Genomic DNA, 22,319 nt, shown 5'->3' with positions numbered 1-22,319 from the left:
ATGCTAGTAGATATGGGGGTATTTGATGCTGGTAGATATGGGGGTATGGGGGTATTTGATGCTGGTAGATGGGGGTATTTGATGCTGGTAGATGGGGGTATTTGATGCTGGTAGATATGGGGGTATTTGATGCTGGTAGATATTGGGGTATTTGATGCTGGTAGATATGGGGGTATTTGATGCTGATAGATGGGGGTATGGGGGTATTTGATGCTGGTAGATGGGGGGTATTTGATGCTGGTAGATGGGGGTTATTTGATGCTGGTAGATGGGGGTATTTGGTGCTGGTAGATGGGGGGTATTTGGTGCTGGTAGATGGGGCTAAGGGGGTATTTGGTGCTGGTAGATGGGGGTAAGGGGGGTATTTGGTGCTGGTAGATGGGGGTAAGGGGGGTATTTGGTGCTGGTAGATGGGGGTATTTGATGCTGGTAGATGGGGGTATTTGATGCTGGTAGATGGGGGTATTTGATGCTGGTAGATGGGGGTATTTGATGCTGGTAGATGGGGGGTATTTGATGCTGGTAGATGGGGGGTATTTGATGCTGGTAGATGGGGGGTATTTGGTGCTGGTAGATGGGGGTATTTGGTGCTGGTAGATGGGGGGTATTTGGTGCTGGTAGATGGCGGTAAGGGGGTATTTGATGCTGGTAGATGGGGGGTATTTGGTGCTGGTAGATGGGGGGTATTTGGTGCTGGTAGATGGGGGGTATTTGGTGCTGGTAGATGGGGGTAAGGAGGTATTTGGTGCTGGTAGATGGGGGTAAGGGGGTATTTGGTGCTGGTAGATGGGGGGTATTTGGTGCTGGTAGATGGGGGGTATTTGATGCTGGTAGATGGGGGTTATTTGATGCTGGTAGATGGGGGTTATTTGATGCTGGTAGATGGGGGTATTTGATGCTGGTAGATGGGGGTATTTGGTGCTGGTAGATGGGGGGTATTTGGTGCTGGTAGATGGGGGTAAGGGGGTTACTTGGTGCTGGTAGATGGGGGGTATTTGGTGCTGGTAGATGGGGGTAAGGGGGGTATTTGGTGCTGGTAGATGGGGGTAAGGGGGGTATTTGGTGCTGGTAGATGGGGGTATTTGGTGCTGGTAGATGGGGGTATTTGGTGCTGGTAGATGGGGGTAAGGGGGTATTTGATGCTGGTAGATGGGGGGTATTTGATGCTGGTAGATGGGGGGTATTTGATGCTGGTAGATGGGGGGTATTTGGTGCTGGTAGATGGGGGGTATTTGGTGCTGGTAGATGGGGGGTATTTGGTGCTGGTAGATGGGGGTATTTGATGCTGGTAGATATGGGGGTATTTGATGCTGGTAAATATGGGGGTATTTGGTGCTGGTAGATGGGGGTATGGGGGTATTTGATGCTGGTAGATGGGGGTTATTTGATGCTGGTAGATGGGGGGTATTTGATGCTGGTAGATGGGGGGTATTTGGTGCTGGTAGATCGGGGTAAGTGGGGTATTTGGTGCTGGTAGATGGGGGTATTTGATGCTGGTAGATGGGGGGTATTTGGTGCTGGTAGATGGGGGGTATTTGGTGCTGGTAGATGGGGGGTTTTTGCTGGTAGATGGGGGGTATTTGGTGCTGGTAGATGGGGTAAGAGGGATGTCGCTGATGGTGTTTGTCTCTCCTCTGCAGCGGCTCATTCAGGAGAGAAGCAGTCGCCCACGCTGCCCCAGTTCACGATAGGACCTGAAGTGAAGATTGAGGATCTAGGTAAGGGAGCGATTGGTGTGTGGTTATCTGGCGCCCTCTTCTGGCCAGTCTGAGAATAACACCTCTCGGAATATAATAACTCTGTAGCTGGAGAAGGGAATGTGTCATTATAAGGATATTCATGGTCTCACACCTGCTCCATTCAGCTACAGAAAGTTCTCCTCAGGCCCTGTGTAATGGGAAGGTCCATGGCGCCCCCTACAGGCACTGCTTTGTGATTGGCCTCCTTGTGCCCACAGATATATGGCAGTAGGTGAGGAGCCGAGAGGAAGAGAAAACTGATGAACCATTGGGATCGGGCATTTCATGAGCCCTGATAATGGGGCGAGGGGGGTAGCGTATACCAACCAGCGAGAGCCTGCACTTCCTCTATGATAATGACAGAATCGCAACCGGCCCCGGAACGCCAGCTGGGTGACTGGTGCCAATGTTACATCACGTCCGGCCCCAGTGACGGCCTTCCTGCCGCTCTGTGGGGTCCTCATCCCTCCCTGTGTCTGTCACTATTGGGGTGTATCCACCAGTGTGGGGATGTGACGGAATCAGGGGCTGTGTCTATGGGGGAGTGTAGCAGCCAATCAGACTGCAGTAATCCTCTGTCATGGTAAGCCATTGCTATAAGGTATAACTTTCCCTGCGCACTATAGGCGACCGGATAGTATGTGCTGTGCAGATGCTGCAAGTGTTTATGATGGGGAACGGGAGGGGGCAGGCGGATTAGGGGTACCATCCCCACTGGCTCCGTATAGTCACTGTCTGTAGACAACAGGAGGCTGCCGCATGGATGGCGTGATATCGTCTGTGTTCTGTAATGTACCCGGTGTTGGCTTAAAACAGTGCGCAATGTGCCGCGTGTAGCGAGAGACTAGGAGGTGAACGCAGAAGGGGCGCAATGTGCTGCGTGTAGCGAGAGACGAGGAGGTGAACGCAGAAGGGGCGCAATGTGCCGCGTGTAGCGAGAGACGAGGAGGTGAATGTAGAAGGGGAGCAATGTGCCGCGTGTAGCGAGAGACGAGGAGGTGAACGTAGAAGGGGAGCAATGTGCCACGTGTAGCGAGAGACGAGGAGGTGAACGCAGAAAGTGCGCAATGTGTTGTGTGTAGCGAGAGACGAGGAGGTGAACGCAGAAGGGGCGCAATGTGCCGCGTGTAGCGAGAGACGAGGAGGTGAATGCAGAAGGGGCGCAATGTGCCGCGTGTAGCGAGAGACGAGGAGGTGAACGCAGAAGGGGCGCAATGTGCTGCGTGTAGCGAGAGACGAGGAGGTGAACGCAGAAGGGGCGCAATGTGCTGCGTGTAGCGAGAGACGAGGAGGTGAACGCAGAAGGGGCGCAATGTGCTGCGTGTAGCGAGAGACGAGGAGGTGAACGCAGAAGGGGCGCAATGTGCTGCGTGTAGCGAGAGACGAGGAGGTGAACGTAGAAGGGGAGCAATGTGCTGCGTGTAGCGAGAGACGACGAGGTGAACGCAGAAAGTGCGCAATGTGTTGTGTGTAGCGAGAGACGAGGAGGTGAATGCAGAAAGGGCGCAATGTGCCGCGTGTAGCGAGAGACGAGGAGGTGAATGCAGAAGGGGCGCAATGTGCCGCGTGTTGCGAGAGACTAGGAGGTGAACGTAGAAGAGGCGCAATGTGCCGCGTATAGCGAGAGACGAGGAGGTGAACGCAGAAGGTGCGCAATGTGCTGCATGTAGCGAGAGACGAGGAGGTGAACGCAGAAGGGGCGCCATGTGCCGCGTATAGCGAGAGACGAGGAGGTGAACGCAGAAGGGGCGCAATGTGCCGCGTGTAGCAAGAGACAACGGGCGTAATGTGCCCGACACACGTCTTGTATAGTAAACACAGAGACTGAAGCAGGAATAGCGCCGTCGTGTGCCAGTAGTGTAATGATCACCTGCGGCACGTGTAGCATCTCACACATGGGACAGGCTGCGGCAGTGACCGGCTCACTGGCTCCTCCCACTACGCACATAGACATGTTAGTCTAGTTTCAACCATTTAATTTCCTCCTGCTCCTCTTATCCGCTCAGGATTATTGATTGTCCCAATCCGGCAGGAATTAGCGGAAGAGAGGCACGATGCTCCTCTGTCCCACCCAGTGACGGGGACGTTCCGATGAGATTAGCGCAATATGACCGTGTTAGTGCGCCACGCTCCTTCTAACGCCTTCTCTCTCCTCTTCATTCCAGGTAACTTTAACCCGGAAATCCCCAAGTTGGAGAAAAGCATTAGTGGGACGAGTCCGAAGCGAGAACACTTACACGTGACGGTGGCCGTGTGTCTCCTTATAATGACACTCTTAGCGTCCTAGTTTCCCAGTGGCCGGAAGGCTGGAGGCCTTGTATCTGGACTACAAATGCAAGTACAAACTCCACGGGAAAGAACTCGGTCAGTACGGAGTAGGTCCGGCCACTGCTGGAGGAGAACAACATCTCGCCGTCCATCTTTCCCACATTCCGTGGCACCAGAACACTACAAAGACACCAGTGGACGCTGTTGCAGCCACCATCCAATGATTTCTTGAATGACGTCCAGGTGGCAGCCATACTGGATTGGTGGCCCTCGTGGCCCAGGAGATGGACATCTCAGTTACAGCCCCTATGTAGACGTGGCAGCTATAACTGGGCTGTTGTTTATTTTTTTCTTGAGTGCCTACGCCGTCTTTGGGGTGACAACAGACCATCTTGTTAGTCGGCCTTACCGTCCCCGAATTTGTCCCTCACTTGCCTGGACACGTTTCAGCCCTGTGGTACATTGCCCCTCTCCGCATCTCATCGCTCGGACTGCCGCAAGACTCATGGATTTCATATGCCCAAGTGCGTTCTGGCACAGTAGCAAAACCCTTTACATACCAAATGTGCAGCTGTTACTCCTCAATGACCTTCCCCACTTCTGGTACCAATTGTGTACTAACCTGATATATTATTACACACGCCCAGTGCAGTGGACAGTACGACTCCATGCAAGTCTCCACGTGCGAGGGTGGGGGACAGGACTGTATCTTCTGGGGTCAGCTTACACCGGATGTGCGGGCTGGAACCCTGGAATAGCGGCTCCAGACAGGAGGAGGCACCAGACCCGTCATGCATATAACGCCCTACATAAATATAGTAACCCCTTCTCCACCCTCAGAGATCCGCCGTTGGTGAGACCCATTCCCTAGGTCATAGTCCCAGTAACTAATGTCCTCATCCAATGATCCGTCCGCAGGTGGAAGCAGCGCGGAGGGGCACGTGTCATACACAGATCACCCTACTGATAATATGACCCTAGGTAAATGACAGATTTGACACCCAGGCCGCAGGAGGGGCTGTATTCTATAGAGGGGGGAGACACGGCGGAACATACGGTCGCTGTCCCTAAACCTACAACATAGACAGCGGACTCAGAGAGAATCCCCGGCCTTTGTGTCTGGGACAATAGGGAAACCGCTCCTCCCATTTATACAGAGATCACGTTCTCGCGTCAGACCGTCATCCGTCCCTACAGCCCTCGTGTAGCACAGTGGACAGCAGTGCGACAGACCCCAAAGGTACAATGTTAGGGATGCATTCACCACTCCAGCCCAGTGTGCCCCAAATCCCAAAGGGCAGCAATGGCGCTTGTGCAACGTTCAAGATCTGGATTCATCGGCCGCAGTGCCGGAGCGCACTGCTGACTGTTCATGTAGTGCCGGCGGACAGAACGGTGTTTGTGTATATACATATCTATTGCTGTATGTATACAGTCTCTCCACCTAGGTATACATAGCAGCCGTGCCCCAGCTGTACATAGATTAATGTGGTCCGCGTCTTCTATGAAGCCGCCGCGCCACCTATGCAATGCACAGACACTTTTCAGAGAATAAATATCAGACTGATCTTTTTAATGAACTCGCTTTGCTGTGATTTTCATAAGATGCTGTTACTCTATAAAACCAATAAAACCACAAAAATCAGCCGTGTGCTTAGTGTGGGGGGATGGGGGGTGCGGAGGTGGCAGGCCTGACTCGTGGCCGCATCGTGGGACGGAGAAATGCAGTGGGTCTGTGACACATTCTGTGTGCTGTCATCTGTCGGCCCTGCACTGGAAGCGAGAGACCCGTCTGGGTAGAATAGACGGCATTCGCACCCGCACAGCCGCAGGTGGAGAACTGAGTCACCTGTGGTTGCGTCTGTTGTGCTGCGCAGGAAGTCACAGGGTCCACCCGCAGAAACTCTCATATGTAACAATAGACCATGTGCCGTCACTGGGCTTCGTGTTATGTGTTCCCATAAAGGTGCTGAAAGCTGACCACGGGAGTGCCGTGGTACGGGCCACAGATTGTCCGTGTGCCCTGTATTACCAGCTTGATGGACACGTCCGTCTCCGACCAATCAGCATTGCTGCAGATGATGTCCCATCAGCGTTTCTGTAACTTACTCAGATCATGCTTTGTACCACCTCTTGCTGCGCTGCTGCATGGCGTGCCGCACTCCTCTTACTGCGATGCTGCATGGCGTGCCGCACTCCTCTACCTGCACTGCTGCATGCAGTTCTGCACTCCTATTACTGTGCTGCTGCATGGCATGCCACACTCCTCTTACTGCGATGCTGCATGGCGTGCCGCACTCCTCTACCTGCGCTGCTGCATGCAGTTCTGCACTCCTATTACTGCGCTGCTGCATGGCATGCCACACTCCTCTTACTGCGCTGCTGCATGGCGTGCCGCACTCCTCTTACTGCGCTGCTGCATGGCGTGCCGCACTCCTCTTACTGCGCTGCTGCATGGCGTGCCGCACTCCTCTTACTGCGCTGCTGCATGGCGTGCCGCACTCCTCTTACTGCGATGCTGCATGGCGTGCCGCACTCCTCTACCTGCACTGCTGCATGCAGTTCTGCACTCCTATTACTGCGCTGCTGCATGGCATGCCACACTCCTCTTACTGCGCTGCTGCATGGCGTGCCGCACTCCTCTTACTGCGCTGCTGCATGGCGTGCCGCACTCCTCTTACTGCGATGCTGCATGGCGTGCCGCACTCCTCTACCTGCACTGCTGCATGGCGTGCCGCACTCCTCTTACTGCGATGCTGCATGGCGTATTATTATACCAGCGTTCCCCACTGTACAATACAGAATAAGCTCTAGTGTTATATGTCTCACACATCCCGCGTGTACAGCCGTATACTGTCCATACGCTAACATTAGCTGTACAGCGGAGCTCAGTGACTGGCACCTTCAGCAGGAGCACAGGTGTACTCATTCCTCACTGACACATTTCCCAGGTCACCCAGCAGGAGCACAGGTGTACTCATTACTCACCGACCCATTTCCCTGGTCACTCGGCAGGAGCACAGGAGTGGTCATTACTCAACGACACATTTCCAGGTCACCCAGCAGGAGCACAGGTGTACTCATTACTCACGACACATTTCACAGATCACCCGGCAGGAGCACAGGTGTACTCATTGCTCACCGACACATTTCCCAGGTCAACCAGCAGGAGCTCAGGTGTACTCATTACTCACCGACACATTTCCCTGGTCACCCGGCAGGAGCACAGGTGTACTCATTACTCACGACACATTTCACAGATCACCCGGCAGGAGCACAGGTGTACTCATTGCTCACCGACACATTTCCCAGGTCAACCAGCAGGAGCTCAGGTGTACTCATTACTCACGACACATTTCCCAGATCACCCGGCAGGAGCACAGGTGTACTCATTACTGACACATTTCCCTGGTCACCCAGCAGGAGCACAGGTGTACTCATTACTCACCGACACGTTTCCCAAGTCACCCAGCAGGAGCACAGATGTACTCATTCCTCACCGACACATTTCCCAGGTCACCCGGCGGAGTACAGGTGTACTCATTACTCACCGACACATTTCCCAGGTCACCCGGCAGGAGCACAGGTGTGGTCATTACTCAACGACACATTTCCAGGTCACCCAGCAGGAGCACAGGTGTACTCATTACTCACCGACACGTTTGCCAAGTCACCCAGCAGGAGCACAGGTGTACTCATTACTCACCAACACATTTCCCAGGTCACTCGGCAGGAGCACAGGTGTACTCATTACTCACCAACACATTTCCCTGGTCACCCGACAGGAGCAAGGTGTGGTCATTACTCACGACATATTTCCCAAGTCACCCAGCAGGAGCACTCATTACTCACCGACACATTTCCCTGGTCACCCGGCAGGTGCACATGTGTACTCATTACTCACGGACACATTTCCCTGGTCACCCAGCAGGAGCACAGGTGTACTCATTACTCACCGACACATTTCCCTGGTCACCCGGCAGGAGCACAGGTGTGGTCATTACTCACCGACACATTTCCCAGGTCACCCGGCAGGAGCACAGGTGTACTCATCGACACATTTCCCTGGTCACCCGGCAGGAGCACAGGTGTACTCATTACTCACCGACACATTTCCCAGGTCACCCAGCAGGAGCACATGTGTACTCATTACTCACCGACACATTTCCCTGGTCACCTGGCAGGAGCACAGGTGTGGTCATTACTCAGACACATTTCCCAAGTCACCCAGCAGGAGCACAGGTGTACTCATTACTCACCGACACATTTCCCATGTCACCCGGCAGGAGCACAGGTGTGGTCATTACTCACTGACACATTTCCCAAGTCACCCGGCAGGAGCACAGGTGTACTCATTCCTCACTGACACATTTCCCAGGTCACCCAGCAGGAGCACAGGTGTACTCATTACTCACCGACACATTTCCCAGGTCACCCGGCAGGAGCACAGGTGTACTCATTACTCACCGACAAATTTCCCTGGTCACCCAGCAGGTGCACAGGTGTACTCATTACTCACCGACACATTTCCCAGGTCACCCGGCAGGTGTACTCATTACTCACCGACACATTTCCCAGGTCACCCGGCAGGAGCACAGGTGTACTCATTACTCACCGACACATTTCCCTGGTCACCCGGCAGGAGCACAGGTGTACTCATTACTCACCGACACATTTCCCTGGTCACCCGACAGGAGCACAGGTGTGGTCATTACTCACGACACATTTCCCAGTCACCCAGCAGGAGCACAGGTGTACTCATTACTCACCGACACATTTCCCTGGTCACCCGGCAGGAGCACAGGTGTACTCATTACTCACCGACAAATTTCCCTGGTCACCCAGCAGGTGCACAGGTGTACTCATTACTCACCGACACATTTCCCAGGTCACCCGGCAGGTGTACTCATTACTCACCGACACATTTCCCAGGTCACCCGGCAGGAGCACAGGTGTACTCATTACTCACCGACCCATTTCCCTGGTCACCCGGCAGGAGCACAGGTGTGGTCATTACTCAACGACACATTTCCAGGTCACCCAGCAGGAGCACAGGTGTACTCATTACTCACTGACACGTTTGCCAGGTCACCCAGCAGGAGCACAGGTGTACTCATTACTCACCGACACATTTCCCTGGTCACCCGGCAGGAGCACAGGTGTACTCATTACTCACGACACATTTCACAGATCACCCGGCAGGAGCACAGGTGTACTCATTGCTCACCGACACATTTCCCAGGTCAACCAGCAGGAGCTCAGGTGTACTCATTACTCACGACACATTTCCCAGATCAGCCGGCAGGAGCACAGGTGTGGTCATTACTCACCGACACGTTTCCCAAGTCACCCAGCAGGAGCACAGGTGTACTCATTACTGACACATTTCCCTGGTCACCCAGCAGGAGCACAGGTGTACTCATTACTCACCGACACATTTCCCTGGTCACCCGGCAGGAGCACAGGTGTGGTCATTACTCACCGACACGTTTCCCAAGTCACCCAGCAGGAGCACAGATGTACTCATTCCTCACCGACACATTTCCCAGGTCACCCGGCGGAGTACAGGTGTACTCATTACTCACCGACACATTTCCCAGGTCACCCGGCAGGAGCACAGGTGTGGTCATTACTCAACGACACATTTCCAGGTCACCCAGCAGGAGCACAGGTGTACTCATTACTCACCAACACATTTCCCAGGTCACTCTGCAGGAGCACAGGTGTACTCATTACTCACCAACACATTTCCCTGGTCACCCGACAGGAGCAAGGTGTGGTCATTACTCACGACATATTTCCCAAGTCACCCAGCAGGAGCACTCATTACTCACCGACACATTTCCCTGGTCCCCCGGCAGGAGCACAGGTGTGGTCATTACTCACCGACACGTTTCCCAAGTCACCCGGCAGGAGCACAGGTGTACTCATTACTCACCGACACATTTCCCTGGTCACCCGGCAGGTGCACATGTGTACTCATTACTCACGGACACATTTCCCTGGTCACCCGGCAGGAGCACAGGTGTACTCATTACTGACACATTTCCCTGGTCACCCAGCAGGAGCACAGGTGTACTCATTACTCACCGACACATTTCCCAGGTCACCCGGCAGGAGCACAGGTGTGGTCATTACTCACAGACACATTTCCCTGGTCACCCGGCAGGAGCACAGGTGTACTCATTCCTCACCGACACATTTCCCAGGTCACCCGGCAGGAGCACAGGTGTACTCATCGACACATTTCCCTGGTCACCCGGCAGGAGCACAGGTGTACTCATTACTCACCGACACATTTCCCAGGTCACCCAGCAGGAGCACATGTGTACTCATTACTCACCGACACATTTCCCTGGTCACCCGGCAGGAGCACAGGTGTGGTCATTACTCAGACACATTTCCCAAGTCACCCAGCAGGAGCACAGGTGTACTCATTACTCACCGACACATTTCCCATGTCACCCGGCAGGAGCACAGGTGTGGTCATTACTCACTGACACATTTCCCAAGTCACCCGGCAGGAGCACAGGTGTACTCATTCCTCACTGACACATTTCCCAGGTCACCCAGCAGGAGCACAGGTGTACTCATTACTCACCGACACATTTCCCAGGTCACCCGGCAGGAGCACAGGTGTACTCATTACTCACCGACAAATTTCCCTGGTCACCCAGCAGGTGCACAGGTGTACTCATTACTCACCGACACATTTCCCAGGTCACCCGGCAGGTGTACTCATTACTCACCGACACATTTCCCAGGTCACCCGGCAGGAGCACAGGTGTACTCATTACTCACCGACACATTTCCCTGGTCACCCGGCAGGAGCACAGGTGTACTCATTACTCACCGACACATTTCCCTGGTCACCCGACAGGAGCACAGGTGTGGTCATTACTGACAAATTTCCCTGGTCACCCAGCAGGAGCACAGGTGTACTCATTACTCACCGACAAATTTCCCTGGTCACCCAGCAGGTGCACAGGTGTACTCATTACTCACTGACACATTTCCCAGTCACCCGGCAGGAGCACAGGTGTACTCATTACTCACTGACACATTTCCCAGTCACCCAGCAGGAGCACAGGTGTACTCATTACTCACCGACACATTTCCAGGTCACCCAGCAGGAGCACAGGTGTACTCATTACTCACTGACACGTTTGCCAGGTCACCCGGCAGGAGCACAGGTGTACTCATTACTCACCGACAAATTTCCCTGGTCACCCAGCAGGTGCACAGGTGTACTCATTACTCACCGACACATTTCCCAGGTCACCCGGCAGGTGTACTCATTACTCACCGACACATTTCCCAGGTCACCCGGCAGGAGCACAGGTGTACTCATTACTCACCGACAAATTTCCCTGGTCACCCAGCAGGTGCACAGGTGTACTCATTACTCACCGACAAATTTCCCTGGTCACCCAGCAGGTGCACAGGTGTACTCATTACTCACCGACACATTTCCCAGGTCACCCGGCAGGTGTACTCATTACTCACCGACACATTTCCCAGGTCACCCGGCAGGAGCACAGGTGTACTCATTACTCATCGACACATTTCCCAGGTCACCCGGCAGGTGTACTCATTACTCACCGACACATTTCCCAGGTCACCCGGCAGGAGCACAGGTGTACTCATTACTCACCGACACATGTCCCTGGTCACCCGGCAGGAGCACAGGTGTACTCATTACTCACCAACACATTTTCCAGGTCACCCGGCAGGAGCACAGGAGTGGTCATTACTCACGACACATTTCCCAAGTCACCTAGCAGGAGCACAGGTGTACTCATTACTGACACATTTCCCTGGTCACCCAGCAGGAGCACAGGTGTACTCATTACTCACTGACACATTTCCCAGGTCAACCAGCAGGAGCACAGGTGTACTCATGACTCACGACACATTTCCCAGATCAGCCGGCAGGAGCACAGGTGTGGTCATTACTCACGACACATTTCCCAAGTCACCCAGCAGGAGCACAGGTGTACTCATTACTGACACATTTCCCTGGTCACCCAGCAGGAGCACAGGTGTACTCATTACTCACCGACACATTTCCCTGGTCACCCGGCAGGAGCACAGGTGTGGTCATTACTCACCGTCACATTTCCCTGGTCACCCGGCAGGAGCACAGGTGTACTCATTACTGACACATTTCCCTGGTCACCCAGCAGGAGCACAGGTGTACTCATTACTCACCGACACATTTCCCTGGTCACCCGGCAGGAGCACAGGTGTGGTCATTACTCACCGACACGTTTCCCAAGTCACCCAGCAGGAGCACAGGTGTACTCATTCCTCACCGACACATTTCCCAGGTCACCCGGCAGGAGCACAGGTGTGGTCATTACTCACCGACACGTTTCCCAAGTCACCCAGCAGGAGCACAGGTGTACTCATTCCTCACCGACACATTTCCCAGGTCACCCGGCGGAGTACAGGTGTACTCATTACTCACCGACACATTTCCCAGGTCACCCAGCAGGAGCACAGGTGTGGTCATTACTCACTGACACGTTTGCCAGGTCACCCAGCAGGAGCACAGGTGTACTCATTACTCACCAACACATTTCCCAGGTCACTCGGCAGGAGCACAGGTGTAGTCATTACTCACCAACACATTTCCCTGGTCACCCGGCAGGAGCACAGGTGTGGTCATTACTCACGACATATTTCCCAAGTCACCCAGCAGGAGCACTCATTACTCACCGACACATTTCCCTGGTCCCCCGGCAGGAGCACAGGTGTGGTCATTACTCACCGACACGTTTCCTAAGTCACCCGGCAGGAGCACAGGTGTACTCATTACTCACCGACACATTTCCCTGGTCACCCGGCAGGTGCACATGTGTACTCATTACTCACGGACACATTTCCCTGGTCACCCGGCAGGAGCACAGGTGCACTCATTACTCACCGACACATTTCCCTGGTCACCCGGCAGGAGCACAGGTGTGGTCATTACTCACAGACACATTTCCCAAGTCACCCAGCAGGAGCATAGGTGTACTCATTACTGACACATTTCCCTGGTCACCCAGCAGGAGCACAGGTGTACTCATTACTCACCGACACATTTCCCTGGTCACCCGGCAGGAGCACAGGTGTGGTCATTACTCACCGACACATTTCCCAGGTCACCCGGCAGGAGCACAGGTGTACTCATTCCTCACCGACACATTTCCCAGGTCACCCGGCAGGAGCACAGGTGTACTCATCGACACATTTCCCTGGTCACCCGGCAGGAGCACAGGTGTACTCATTACTCACCGACACATTTCCCAGGTCACCCAGCAGGAGCACATGTGTACTCATTACTCACCGACACATTTCCCTGGTCACCCGGCAGGAGCACAGGTGTGGTCATTACTCAGACACATTTCCCAAGTCACCCAGCAGGAGCACAGGTGTACTCATTACTCACCGACACATTTCCCATGTCACCCGGCAGGAGCACAGGTGTGGTCATTACTCACTGACACATTTCCCAAGTCACCCGGCAGGAGCACAGGTGTACTCATTCCTCACTGACACATTTCCCAGGTCACCCAGCAGGAGCACAAGTGTACTCATTACTCACCGACACATTTCCCAGGTCACCCGGCAGGAGCACAGGTGTACTCATTACTCACCAACACATTTCCCTGGTCACCCGACAGGAGCAAGGTGTGGTCATTACTCACGACATATTTCCCAAGTCACCCAGCAGGAGCACTCATTACTCACTGACACATTTCCCTGGTCCCCCGGCAGGAGCACAGGTGTGGTCATTACTCACCGACACGTTTCCCAAGTCACCCGGCAGGAGCACAGGTGTACTCATTACTCACCGACACATTTCCCTGGTCACCCGGCAGGTGCACATGTGTACTCATTACTCACGGACACATTTCCCTGGTCACCCGGCAGGAGCACAGGTGTACTCATTACTGACACATTTCCCTGGTCACCCAGCAGGAGCACAGGTGTACTCATTACTCACCGACACATTTCCCTGGTCACCCGGCAGGAGCACAGGTGTGGTCATTACTCACCGACACATTTCCCAGGTCACCCGGCAGGAGCACAGGTGTACTCATTCCTCACCGACACATTTCCCAGGTCACCCGGCAGGAGCACAGGTGTACTCATCGACACATTTCCCTGGTCACCCGGCAGGAGCACAGGTGTACTCATTACTCACCGACACATTTCCCAGGTCACCCAGCAGGAGCACATGTGTACTCATTACTCACCGACACATTTCCCTGGTCACCCGGCAGGAGCACAGGTGTGGTCATTACTCAGACACATTTCCCAAGTCACCCAGCAGGAGCACAGGTGTACTCATTACTCACCGACACATTTCCCATGTCACCCGGCAGGAGCACAGGTGTGGTCATTACTCACTGACACATTTCCCAAGTCACCCGGCAGGAGCACAGGTGTACTCATTCCTCACTGACACATTTCCCAGGTCACCCAGCAGGAGCACAGGTGTACTCATTACTCACCGACACATTTCCCAGGTCACCCGGCAGGAGCACAGGTGTACTCATTACTCACCGACAAATTTCCCTGGTCACCCAGCAGGTGCACAGGTGTACTCATTACGCACCGACACATTTCCCAGGTCACCCGGCAGGTGTACTCATTACTCACCGACACATTTCCCAGGTCACCCGGCAGGAGCACAGGTGTACTCATTACTCACCGACACATTTCCCTGGTCACCCGGCAGGAGCACAGGTGTACTCATTACTCACCGACACATTTCCCTGGTCACCCGACAGGAGCACAGGTGTGGTCATTACTGACAAATTTCCCTGGTCACCCAGCAGGAGCACAGGTGTACTCATTACTCACCGACAAATTTCCCTGGTCACCCAGCAGGTGCACAGGTGTACTCATTACTCACTGACACATTTCCCAGTCACCCGGCAGGAGCACAGGTGTACTCATTACTCACTGACACATTTCCCAGTCACCCAGCAGGAGCACAGGTGTACTCATTACTCACCGACACATTTCCCTGGTCACCCGGCAGGAGCACAGGTGTGGTCATTACTCAACGACACATTTCCAGGTCACCCAGCAGGAACACAGGTGTACTCATTACTCACTGACACGTTTGCCAGGTCACCCAGCAGGTGCACAGGTGTACTCATTACTCACCGACACATTTCCCAGGTCACCCGGCAGGTGTACTCATTACTCACCGACACATTTCCCAGGTCACCCGGCAGGAGCACAGGTGTACTCATTACTCACCGACAAATTTCCCTGGTCACCCAGCAGGTGCACAGGTGTACTCATTACTCACCGACAAATTTCCCTGGTCACCCAGCAGGTGCACAGGTGTACTCATTACTCACCGACACATTTCCCAGGTCACCCGGCAGGTGTACTCATTACTCACCGACACATTTCCCAGGTCACCCGGCAGGAGCACAGGTGTACTCATTACTCACCGACACATTTCCCAGGTCACCCGGCAGGTGTACTCATTACTCACCGACACATTTCCCAGGTCACCCGGCAGGAGCACAGGTGTACTCATTACTCACCGACACATGTCCCTGGTCACCCGGCAGGAGCACAGGTGTACTCATTACTCACCAACACATTTTCCAGGTCACCCGGCAGGAGCACAGGAGTGGTCATTACTCATGACACATTTCCCAAGTCACCTAGCAGGAGCACAGGTGTACTCATTACTGACACATTTCCCTGGTCACCCAGCAGGAGCACAGGTGTACTCATTACTCACTGACACATTTCCCAGGTCAACCAGCAGGAGCACAGGTGTACTCATGACTCACGACACATTTCCCAGATCAGCCGGCAGGAGCACAGGTGTGGTCATTACTCACGACACATTTCCCAAGTCACCCAGCAGGAGCACAGGTGTACTCATTACTGACACATTTCCCTGGTCACCCAGCAGGAGCACAGGTGTACTCATTACTCACCGACACATTTCCCTGGTCACCCGGCAGGAGCACAGGTGTGGTCATTACTCACCGACACATTTCCCTGGTCACCCGGCAGGAGCACAGGTGTACTCATTACTGACACATTTCCCTGGTCACCCAGCAGGAGCACAGGTGTACTCATTACTCACCGACACATTTCCCTGATCACCCGGCAGGAGCACAGGTGTGGTCATTACTCACCGACACGTTTCCCAAGTCACCCAGCAGGAGCACAGGTGTACTCATTCCTCACCGACACATTTCCCAGGTCACCCGGCAGCAGCACAGGTGTGGTCATTACTCACCGACACGTTTCCCAAGTCACCCAGCAGGAGCACAGGTGTACTCATTCCTCACCGACACATTTCCCAGGTCACCCGGCGGAGTACAGGTGTACTCATTACTCACCGACACATTTCCCAGGTCACCCAGCAGGAGCACAGGTGTGGTCATTACTCACTGACACGTTTGCCAGGTCACCCAGCAGGAGCACAGGTGTACTCATTACTCACCAACACATTTCCCAGGTCACTCGGCAGGAGCACAGGTGTAGTCATTACTCACCAACACATTTCCCTGGTCACCCGGCAGGAGCACAGGTGTGGTCATTACTCACGACATATTTCCCAAGTCACCCAGCAGGAGCACTCATTACTCACCGACACATTTCCCTGGTCCCCCGGCAGGAGCACAGGTGTGGTCATTACTCACCGACACGTTTCCCAAGTCACCCGGCAGGAGCACAGGTGTACTCATTACTCACCGACACATTTCCCTGGTCACCCGGCAGGTGCACATGTGTACTCATTACTCACGGACACATTTCCCTGGTCACCCGGCAGGAGCACAGGTGTACTCATTACTCACCGACACATTTCCCTGGTCACCCGACAGGAGCACAGGTGTGGTCATTACTCACAGACACATTTCCCAAGTCACCCAGCAGGAGCATAGGTGTACTCATTACTGACACATTTCCCTGGTCACCCAGCAGGAGCACAGGTGTATTCATTACTCACCGACACATTTCCCTGGTCACCCGGCAGGAGCACAGGTGTGGTCATTACTCACCGACACATTTCCCAGGTCACCCGGCAGGAGCACAGGTGTACTCATTCCTCACCGACACATTTCCCAGGTCACCCGGCAGGAGCACAGGTGTACTCATCGACACATTTCCCTGGTCACCCGGCAGGAGCACAGGTGTACTCATTACTCACCGACACATTTCCCAGGTCACCCAGCAGGAGCACATGTGTACTCATTACTCACCGACACATTTCCCTGGTCACCCGGCAGGAGCGCAGGTGTGGTCATTACTCAGACACATTTCCCAAGTCACCCAGCAGGAGCACAGGTGTACTCATTACTCACCGACACATTTCCCATGTCACCCGGCAGGAGCACAGGTGTGGTCATTACTCACTGACACATTTCCCAAGTCACCCGGCAGGAGCACAGGTGTACTCATTCCTCACTGACACATTTCCCAGGTCACCCAGCAGGAGCACAGGTGTACTCATTACTCACCGACACATTTCCCAGGTCACCCGGCAGGAGCACAGGTGTACTCATTACTCACCGACAAATTTCCCTGGTCACCCAGCAGGTGCACAGGTGTACTCATTACTCACCGACACATTTCCCTGGTCACCCGGCAGGTGTACTCATTACTCACCGACACATTTCCAAGGTCACCCGGCAGGAGCACAGGTGTACTCATTACTCACCGACACATTTCCCTGGTCACCCGGCAGGAGCACAGGTGTACTCATTACTCACCAACACATTTTCCAGGTCACCCGGCAGGAGCACAGGTGTACTCATTACTCACTGACACATTTCCCTGGTCACCCGACAGGAGCACAGGTGTGGTCATTACTCACTACACATTTCCCAAGTCACCTAGCAGGAGCACAGGTGTACTCATTACTGACAAATTTCCCTGGTCACCCAGCAGGAGCACAGGTGTACTCATTACTCACCGACACATTTCGCAAGTCCCCCGGCAGGAGCACAGGTGTGGTCATTACTCACTGACACATTTCCCAAGTCACCCGGCAGGAGCACAGGTGTACTCATTCCTCACTGACACATTTCCCTGGTCACCTAGCAGGTGCACAGGTGTACTCATTACTCACGACACATTTCCCAGGTCACCCGGCAGGTGTACTCATTACTCACCGACACATTTCCCAGGTCACCCGGCAGGAGCACAGGTGTACTCATTACTCACCGACACATTTCCCTGGTCACCCAGCAGGAGCACAGGTGTACTCATTACTCACCGACACATTTCCCAGGTCACCCGGCAGGAGCACAGGTGTACTCATTACTCACCGACAAATTTCCCTGGTCACCCAGCAGGTGCACAGGTGTACTCATTACTCACCGACACATTTCCCAGGTCACCCGGCAGGTGTACTCATTACTCACGACACATTTCCCAGGTCACCCGGAAGGAGCACAGGTGTACTCATTACTCACCGACAAATTTCCCTGGTCACCCAGCAGGTGCACAGGTGTACTCATTACTCACCGACACATTTCCCAGGTCACCAGGCAGGTGTACTCATTACTCACCGACACATTTTCCAGGTCACCCGGCAGGAGCACAGGTGTACTCATTACTCACCGACACATTTCCCTGGTCACCCGACAGGAGCACAGGTGTGGTCATTACTCACGACACATTTCCCAAGTCACCTAGCAGGAGCACAGGTGTACTCATTACTCACTGACACATTTCCCAGGTCAACCAGCAGGAGCACAGGTGTACTCATTACTCACGACACATTTCCCAGATCAGTCGGCAGGAGCACAGGTGTGGCCATTACTCACGACACATTTCCCAAGTCACCCAGCAGGAGCACAGGTGTACTCATTACTGACACATTTCCCTGGTCACCCAGCAGGAGCACAGGTGTACTCATTACTCACCGACACATTTCCCTGGTCACCCGGCAGGAGCACAGGTGTGGTCATTACTCACCGACACATTTCCCTGGTCACCCGGCAGGAGCACAGGTGTACTCATTACTGACACATTTCCCTGGTCACCCAGCAGGAGCACAGGTGTACTCATTACTCACCGACACATTTCCCTGGTCACCCGGCAGGAGCACAGGTGTGGTCATTACTCACCGACACGTTTCCCAAGTCACCCAGCAGGAGCACAGGTGTACTCATTACTCACCGACACATTTCCCAGGTCACCCGGCAGGAGCACAGGTGTGGTCATTACTCAACGACACATTTCCAGGTCAACCAGCAGGAGCACAGGTGTACTCATTACTCACGACACATTTCCCAGATCAGTCGGCAGGAGCACAGGTGTGGCCATTACTCACCGACACATTTCCCAAGTCACCCAGCAGGAGCACAGGTGTACTCATTACTGACACATTTCCCTGGTCACCCAGCAGGAGCACAGGTGTACTCATTACTCACCGACACATTTCCCTGGTCACCCGGCAGGAGCACAGGTGTGGTCATTACTCACCGACACATTTCCCTGGTCACCCGGCAGGAGCACAGGTGTACTCATTACTGACACATTTCCCTGGTCACCCAGCAGGAGCACAGGTGTACTCATTACTCACCGACACATTTCCCTGGTCACCCGGCAGGAGCACAGGTGTGGTCATTACTCACCGACACGTTTCCCAAGTCACCCAGCAGGAGCACAGGTGTACTCATTACTCACCGACACATTTCCCATGTCACCCGGCAGGAGCACAGGTGTGGTCATTACTCAACGACACATTTCCAGGTCACCCAGCAGGAGCACAGGTGTACTCATTACTCACTGACACGTTTGCCAGGTCACCCAGCAGGAGCACAGGTGTACTCATTACTCACCAACACATTTCCCAGGTCACTCGGCAGGAGCACAGGTGTACTCATTACTCACCAACACATTTCCCTGGTCACCCGGCAGGAGCACAGGTGTGGTCATTACTCACGACATATTTCCCAAGTCACCCGGCAGGAGCACAGGTGTACTCATTACTCACCGACACATTTCCCTGGTCACCCGGCAGGAGCACAGGTGTGGTCATTACTCACCGACACATTTCCCAGGTCAGTCGGCAGGAGCACAGGTGTGGCCATTACTCACGACACATTTCCCAAGTCACCCAGCAGGAGCACAGGTGTACTCATTACTCACCAACACATTTCCCAGGTCACTCGGCAGGAGCACAGGAGCACTCATTACTCACCGACACATTTCCCTGGTCCCCCGGCAGGAGCACAGGTGTGGTCATTACTCACCGACACGTTTCCCAAGTCACCCGGCAGGAGCACAGGTGTACTCATTACTCACCGACACATTTCCCTGGTCACCCGGCAGGTGCACATGTGTACTCATTACTCACGGACACATTTCCCTGGTCACCCGGCACTCATTACTCACCGACACATTTCCCTGGTCACCCGGCAGGAGCACAGGTGTGGTCATTACTCACCGACACATTTCCCTGGTCACCCGGCAGGAGCACAGGTGTGGTCATTACTTACAGACACATTTCCCAAGTCACCCAGCAGGAGCATAGGTGTACTCATTACTGACACATTTCCCTGGTCACCCAGCAGGAGCACAGGTGTACTCATTACTCACCGACACATTTCCCTGGTCACCCGGCAGGAGCACAGGTGTGGTCATTACTCACCGACACATTTCCCAGGTCACCCGGCAGGAGCACAGGTGTACTCATTCCTCACCGACACATTTCCCAGGTCACCCGGCAGGAGCACAGGTGTACTCATCGACACATTTCCCTGGTCACCCGGCAGGAGCACAGGTGTACTCATTACTCACCGACACATTTCCCAGGTCACCCAGCAGGAGCACATGTGTACTCATTACTCACCGACACATTTCCCTGGTCACCCGGCAGGAGCACAGGTGTGGTCATTACTCAGACACATTTCCCAAGTCACCCAGCAGGAGCACAGGTGTACTCATTACTCACCGACACATTTCCCATGTCACCCGGCAGGAGCACAGGTGTGGTCATTACTCACTGACACATTTCCCAAGTCACCCGGCAGGAGCACAGGTGTACTCATTCCTCACTGACACATTTCCCAGGTCACCCAGCAGGAGCACAGGTGTACTCATTACTCACCGACAAATTTCCCTGGTCACCCAGCAGGTGCACAGGTGTACTCATTACTCACCGACACATTTCCCAGGTCACCCGGCAGGTGTACTCATTACTCACCGACACATTTCCCAGGTCACCCGGCAGGTGTACTCATTACTCACCGACACATTTCCCAGGTCACCCGGCAGGAGCACAGGTGTACTCATTACTCACCGACACATTTCCCTGGTCACCCGGCAGGAGCACAGGTGTACTCATTACTCACCAACACATTTTCCAGGTCACCCGGCAGGAGCACAGGTGTACTCATTACTCACCGACACATTTCCCTGGTCACCCGACAGGAGCACAGGTGTGGTCATTACTCACGACACATTTCCCAAGTCACCTAGCAGGAGCACAGGTGTACTCATTACTGACACATTTCCCTGGTCACCCAGCAGGAGCACAGGTGTACTCATTACTCACTGACACATTTCCCAGGTCACCCAGCAGGAGCACATGTGTACTCATTACTCACCAACACATTTCCCTGGTCACCCGGCAGGAGCACAGGTGTACTCATTACTCACCGACACATTTCCCAGGTCACCCGGCAGGAGCACAGGTGTACTCATTACTCACCGACAAATTTCCCTGGTCACCCGGCAGGAGCACAGGTGTGGTCATTACTCACCGACACTTTTCCCAAGTCACCTGGCAGGAGCACAGGTGTACTCATTACTCACCGACCCATTTCCCTGGTCACCCGGCAGGAGCACAGGTGTGATCATTACTCACCGACACATTTCCCAGTTCACCCAGCAGGAGCACAGGTGTACTCATTACTCACTGCCACATTTCCCAGGTCACCCGGCAGGAGCACAGGTGTGGTCATTACTCACCGACAAATTTCCCTGGTCACCCGGCAGGAGCACAGGTGTGGTCATTACTCACCGACACTTTTCCCAAGTCACCTGGCAGGAGCACAGGTGTACTCATTACTCACCGACCCATTTCCCTAGTCACCCGACAGGAGCACAGGTGTGAACATTACTCACCGACACTTTTCCCAAGTCACCTGGCAGGAGCACAGGTGTACTCATTACTCACCGACCCATTTCCCTGGTCACCCGGCAGGAGCACAGGTGTGGTCATTACTCACCGACACATTTCCCAGTTCACCCGGCAGGAGCACAGGTGTACTCATTACTCACTGACAAATTTCCCTGGTCACCCGGCAGGAGCACAGGTGT

At 54.1% G+C, this 22,319-nt stretch overlaps 1 protein-coding gene across 1 annotated transcript in view; it reads left to right on the top strand.

The window, feature by feature from the left end:
• Positions 1–5,652, top strand: part of EFNA3 (ephrin A3) — a 113,689-nt gene extending 108,037 nt beyond the window's left edge. The window contains exons 4-5 of the mRNA XM_063946633.1: positions 1,641–1,718; positions 3,905–5,652. Coding sequence (XP_063802703.1) covers positions 1,641–1,718; positions 3,905–4,026 — 200 coding nt within the window. The 3' untranslated portion in view covers positions 4,027–5,652. The remainder of the gene's footprint in view (positions 1–1,640; positions 1,719–3,904) is intronic.
• The last annotated feature ends 16,667 nt before the right edge of the window (positions 5,653–22,319 follow it).

The sequence above is a fragment of the Pseudophryne corroboree genome, chromosome 12 (assembly GCF_028390025.1).
Source record: "Pseudophryne corroboree isolate aPseCor3 chromosome 12, aPseCor3.hap2, whole genome shotgun sequence".
In the NCBI taxonomy this organism is placed as follows: Eukaryota; Metazoa; Chordata; class Amphibia; order Anura; family Myobatrachidae; genus Pseudophryne; species Pseudophryne corroboree.
The sequence above is the reverse complement of the archived record's forward strand: the minus strand, read 5'-3'. Positions and strand labels throughout refer to the sequence as shown.